General features: G+C 39.1%; 1 protein-coding gene across 1 annotated transcript; it reads left to right on the top strand.

Moving 5' to 3' along the window:
* The first annotated feature begins 1,421 nt into the window (after positions 1–1,421).
* Positions 1,422–5,849, top strand: dpagt1 (dolichyl-phosphate (UDP-N-acetylglucosamine) N-acetylglucosaminephosphotransferase 1 (GlcNAc-1-P transferase)). Its single transcript, XM_062406242.1, has 9 exons — positions 1,422–1,878; positions 2,015–2,135; positions 2,225–2,438; positions 2,983–3,129; positions 3,338–3,422; positions 3,558–3,746; positions 3,859–3,946; positions 4,547–4,702; positions 4,788–5,849. The coding sequence occupies exons 1-9, from the start codon at positions 1,712–1,714 to the stop codon at positions 4,851–4,853; spliced, it is 1,233 nt and encodes a 410-aa protein (XP_062262226.1). The 5' UTR covers positions 1,422–1,711; the 3' UTR covers positions 4,854–5,849.
* The last annotated feature ends 214 nt before the right edge of the window (positions 5,850–6,063 follow it).

The raw sequence follows: 6,063 nt of genomic DNA, 5'->3' as shown, positions 1-6,063 counted from the left end.
TCAAACTAAAAGCACACCACCAAAGATCTAAACAATCACTAAAAAAGGCATTCATAAGTTTGAGATTCAAGTCTGATAGGTACTTTTTGCGTAGGTCAATCAGAAACCCCGTCTTTTGTAGTAGCGATGATATAATATTGCATGAATGTTTTGATTATCCCTGCCATATTATGTCCCATTGCATAATATATATAAATTGAATTCTGTTGTTATACAGAAGTTTTAGAGAAAATGACCAAATAATGTCACAACTAAAAGACCAGAAAAATAGTAAATATATTTTAAACTGGTAAGTTGTATTTCTTATAAATTTACTAAATTAGAAAGTAGTGAAATTTTACTCTTAATTTATTTTGTGTTATTTATTTATTTTGTTACTTAAAAAAGGATTCATTTTATCTTATTTTTATTTATTTAATTTATTTTTTCAATTTAATTTGATTTTCTTATTTATTTATTTTTTAAATAAGTGTTTTAAAATTATTAATTTTAATAATAAAATTACTAAGGTGTTTTAAGTTCTTCCAAATTTAGGGGTTCCATATCTTGCCAAAGACACTACGACATATAGATGTGGAAGGGTGGGGCTCGACCGACCACTCTACCACCTAGGCCAAACGATCACTCTACATCCCAGGACACACCGCCCTGGTAATATTAGGGATTGGATTACATGCTCATTCCAATGAGAAACTAAGCACAGGAAGAAGATGGACACATTTTTGTGTGTGTCTGTGTCATTCTATGCTTTTTTTTGATTCACATTTCAGAGAAATCCAATGTATTTTCAACTTTACTACATATATTTGAAAGCCTTACTTAAAAGTTACTTTTGTTTTTTGGGATTTTAGATACTGGATGATTTAACATGCTTTATTTAATATATTTCTTATTTTTTGGTCAATTTGTTTCAGAATTTTTGCTCACTCAAGTACTAAATCAACTGCATCCATTAAACCCATTTCCAAAAGCCTTGATACGTTTGTTGATGTTTTACTAATATAATGCATGATATTAAGTCAATTTGTGTTGATCAAATGTTGACACACGAATCTAATATTGGTATATTATTTTGTTTTGTTTTATAACATCATCAACTTGTTATGTACTAATTGTTATTTTTTGTGTTTTGATTAATCCTAAAAAAAAAAATTTCTGACAGTTCACTTCCGTGTCAACACATGTTTGACACTGACCGGAAGTAAAAAATGTAAATGATCATTTACGTGTGAGTTAAACGAGGGCAAGAGTTTTTGTTCGGGAGCAATTCCCTTGTTATGTAAAAAAAAAAAAAAAAAAAACATCACTGTATTAATTAACCACCATCAACGATATATTCTGAACACACAACTTGCATACATCCAACCAGAACCATGAAACGCTGCCAAAGTTTTGTTTTGAAGAGCTGAACAGGAAGTGTCGTCACACAGGAGGTCTTAACAGAGACGTGGAGTTCAGTCACTTGGAGGCGTGTGGACACAAACCACCATGAACAGCCTGAAATGAAACTTGCTATGGATCTCTACTGGGACCTGTGGACTAATCTTCCCCTGACAGAGGTGTGTTTTGCACTGAACATGGCGCAGTGACATGTTGTAGCTCCGTGAAGACTCCAGCCGAAGCTCGTGCATCGATCGTCTGAAGTTGGGGGGGGAAACGTCAGATTTAGCTGGAAACCTAAACTTGATCTGTCGGACGCTGACTCGCCAATATGCCGGGAAACACGGCACCGGTCCCGGTCGTGCCGCTGGTCCTCAACTGCATCATGTCCTTCATCGGCTGTTTGGCCACATTGGTACTCATCCCTGCTTTCAAGGACCACTTCATCAAAGCCAGGTTGTTCGGAGTAGACCTGAACAAAACATCCAAAAAGGAAGTGTGAGTCATTTGACCGTCCGTCCTCTGATGGGTTTTCCGCTCACTTTGTGCTCTATATCAACTTTGGCAGTCCTTGTGCTCTTTTCCAGCAATAACTCTCGCTTTTGTGTCTCCTCCTGGTCACGTGTGTTTGCAGCCCAGAGTCGCAAGGAGTCATCAGTGGGACGGTCTTCCTCATCATCCTCTTCTGCTTCATCCCAGTGCCTTTCCTCAGCTGCTTTGTGGGAGACCAGTGCATGGGCTTCCCTCACGATGAGGTGGGTCGGCCGATGTTGTGTTTTTCTCCCCCATGTTGAACGTGGTTTGCCCCTGCAGCTCTGACCTCTGGTGTTGTGTGTTGGGTCAGTTTGTGCAGTTGATTGGTGCCCTGCTGGCCATCTGCTGCATGATCTTCCTGGGCTTCGCCGACGACGTGCTGAACCTGCGCTGGAGACACAAGCTCCTGCTGCCCACCATTGCCTCGCTGCCGCTGCTCATGGTCTATTTCACCAACTTTGGCAACACGGTCATCGTGGTGCCCAAGCCCTTCAGATCCCTGCTCGGCCTGAACTTGGATCTGGGTGAGTTGTGCGGTTGTTGGCAGAACTTTTCTTGTAACCACAGGTCTGTTTACCCCATGATCAAATTGTCCAACTCCCCCTGAAGGATCTGAAGATGCTCCCAGTTGATTCTGACTGATTTACCAGTTTGCTGATATTATATGTACCTTTCACAGACATACCAGTATCAGCATTTATGCATCGATGTTTCCATAATACATGTTTGCCTCCTCCATTCAGGTTCTTATATATATCAGAATCAGAAATGTTTTACCCCCTAACATCGATATCAGCCCTTAAATATCTTCATCGTCAGGCTTTAGTTCCCAGGCCAGATGCAGATTTTATGATTCCTCTTGCATTTTCTCTGTCTGGCATCTCTTTTAAAATGAATCACATGAATCTGTAAAGAAAAGAAACCTGCTTTTCACTTTGTCTTTTGTTTTGTAAATAGAAACATAAAAACATCAGCTTTACTGTCCATTACGCTGATTAACACACACATTTTGAGGAAACGCATTATACCTGTTATCTAAACAAACAATGTGAATTCTGATCCCTGCAGGTATTCTCTACTACGTCTACATGGGGATGCTCGCAGTATTCTGCACGAATGCCATCAACATCCTGGCCGGCATCAACGGCATCGAGTCAGGTCAAGCCCTGTTCATCTCCGGCTCCATCATCGTTTTCAACCTGCTGGAGCTCAATGGTGTGTGTGGCTGCTTAGTCCCTCCTCCTCCTCATTACAGAGCTCACTCTCGTATCACATCGGATACAGAGTTTATTACCTATTTAGGAATGAATAGGATCATTTATGTTTTTAAAATGTGGATGTTTTGGCTCTCTAGCTCACCTGATATTCATTGTATACTAAGTTACTATCATTTGGTCTGGGTTCTGGTTTTGTCATTTATCAGGAGATTACCGCGATGACCACGTTTTCTCCCTCTACTTCATGATACCATTCTTCTTCACAACACTTGCACTTTTTTACCACAACTGGTAAGTTAAGCCCCCCCCCCCCCCCACCCTTCATCTCGTACTGTAGGTATCTGCTCTATATTTAAAAGTGCGGTGGGATACATAGGTGTCCTTTTACTATAAAAAATGTCTAACTTGCAACCTATTTTTTCACAGGTACCCCTCATCTGTCTTTGTTGGAGACACTTTCTGCTACTTTGCCGGAATGACTTTTGCTGTAGTTGGCATATTGGGACACTTCAGCAAAACAATGCTGTTGTTCTTCATTCCTCAAGTGTTAAACTTTGTCTACTCCTTGCCTCAGCTTTTCCACATCATCCCCTGTCCCAGACACCGGCTCCCCAGGTAACACACTGCCTGAGGTGTTTTTCTCATTCATCTTTGCTGAATTATATTCTCCAATTGTTTTAATTTGTACCCTTTTTTGTCTTTCTCCCAATGTTCCTACAAATAATAGACTGAATCGAGACACAGGCAAGCTGGGGATGAGTTACTCTAAATTCAAAAGAAAGGATCTTTCTAGTTTAGGTCTCCTCATATTAAAGGTAAAGCTCTTGTTTTTGTGTAATCTTATATACCTTTTTTTTTTTGTTCTGATAATAGGTAAACCCTGTTTTATTGAGCTGAAACATTTCCCTGCAGGTCTGTAAAAGTGGAAAATCCTCATTGTGGAGGAATTGGTACAATCAGATGTTTGACATTTTTTCTAATTATTCACATAAACGATCCTTCCATCGTCAAAACTGTTGCTGATCCTTTTTTTTCCAGTAAAGACTTGTGCATATTGCAAGAGTGAGACTATACTTTCAGTAACTGAAAATAAAATGCAGTTAAACCCAAAACAATATTGCTGGTTGACTTATTAGTCTCACAGACCAGTCTCTGATTAAATGTGAATTCCCTTATTGATTAACCTGATAGTTAGACAGATAATACGTTTTGTTTCACTTCATAATTTTTACAATTGATTCATTAAAAATGGAGATGTGAAAGCGAATGAGAGCTCTGACATCAGGTTAACTATTAACAAAACGCATGTAGTGATGAGTGGTGCAGGTGGGTAAACATGTGTGTGATGCAGATCTGTGTCAGGCTTCCAACTCGCTTTATTGGGTAATAACAGAAATATGTTTGATCCTCAACAGGTGGCAGAGTTATTGAAGCTGCTCGAGGTGCAGAGAGCTGAGGAGGGAGATGATGACTTTATTGAGTGCAACAACATGACTTTAATAAATCTGGTTCTGAAATTGCTCGGCCCCATCCATGAGAGAAATCTCACGGTCATCATGCTCACGATCCAGGTATACCAGAGCTGCTCTGTCCAAATACACTGGAAGTACATGAATGCCTCCCTTGGTGCTCATCTCTATCTCGTTTCTCCTTCAGGTGATAGGCAGCGCAGCGGCTTTTGGGATCCGTTATCATCTGGTGCGTCTCTTCTATGACGTCTAGACCGCTCTGCTGGAAACATGAGCGAAATCTGTTTGAGAAAGTTGTTTTGGAACTATTTTAGAGGCATCTGCCTTTTTAATAGGTTCCATTGTACCTCGCTTTTACTCTGCCCCAGACTCGACCTGCAGGAGGGACTCAAAGTGCAAGGATCAGTGCTGTGTTTCCCTTTGCCAGAACATTTTCACATAAAAGCATAAATGGCATCAACCAACAGCTCTACTGTTTATCCTCGTCTGAGTTTCACTGATTACAAGCATGAACATATGTCTGAAATTATCTTTAATGTCCTCCCTGAAAGTACATTTTGTGTACTGGGTTTTTTAGAGGACAGAACCGTCTGAGGAAGAGTCTTGATCTTCAGGACAGACTCCTGAATTTTGATGACTGAAAAAAAAACTAGACGTTTATGGAGCAATAATTGCTCTGAGAAGATTTTGATTTATATTAAACAAAGTAGTTCATTGCTTGAAGGTGCTGTTGAAGAAAAATGGCATTGGGAAAATGTACTTTGCTTGACTATCAATCCATGCAGCAAAAGCAGTGTAGTGGGAAAGTTGGACGTCTTTTTGATTGTTGGGTTTTTACCTCCGAACAAACGCACACAGAATGGTGAATGTGATGAAAAGATAAGACTGTAGGAGTCTGATGACTGTTGCATGGAATTAGGTGGAGGCAGGTAAACAAAGTGGAACAATAGAAAGGATAAATGAGATTATTATCGCTGGTTTGTAAATTACTAATTATATGGAAGGTGAAGGATGTACTTACTACAATATTTAGAATTTATTGATTTCTACCTTCTTTTTTTTTATTTGGTACATAACTGTATTTTTTATGACTGATATGCATTTACCCCCCACAAAAAAAGGTTCAGCATCACCAATGTGAAGTCAACTGGCACTGGACTGTTTTGTTTAGGAATGTAACTTCCTGTGAGAATCGGTTTACTGTCGGGATGGAAGGCTCAACTTCAGAAATAAAAACTGAAAAAAGTAATCTGCCATCGTTGTTGGATTTAGTGTTAGTGTAACTTGTAATTTCTGTAAATTTCTATACACAATGACTCAGTAAATATAAAATAAAGACTTAGCATCTCAAAATAATTACTATCTCATAATTGTGACTTTTAAATCTCATAATTGTGACTCTTGATCTCTTAAAGATTCCATGTGTAAGATTAAGGTGAAAGGGATCTATTGGAATTGAATAT

This window comes from Platichthys flesus, chromosome 15 (genome assembly GCF_949316205.1).
Source record: "Platichthys flesus chromosome 15, fPlaFle2.1, whole genome shotgun sequence".
Taxonomy (NCBI): domain Eukaryota; kingdom Metazoa; phylum Chordata; class Actinopteri; order Pleuronectiformes; family Pleuronectidae; genus Platichthys; species Platichthys flesus.
Note: the sequence above shows the minus strand (reverse complement) of the source record. Positions and strands in the feature narration are given on the sequence as shown.

What these genes read in the sequence shown, in the direction of transcription:
- dpagt1 (XM_062406242.1), top strand. Translation starts at nt 1,712, where the DNA reads ATGCCGGGAAACACGGCACCGGTCCCGGTCGTGCCGCTGGTCCTCAAC. An exon ending in CGGCCTGAACTTGGATCTGG is followed by an intron (nt 2,439 to 2,982) that starts GTGAGTTGTGCG and finishes TGATCCCTGCAG; the next exon opens with GTATTCTCTACTACGTCTAC. An exon ending in GCACTTTTTTACCACAACTG is followed by an intron (nt 3,423 to 3,557) that starts GTAAGTTAAGCC and finishes ATTTTTTCACAG; the next exon opens with GTACCCCTCATCTGTCTTTG.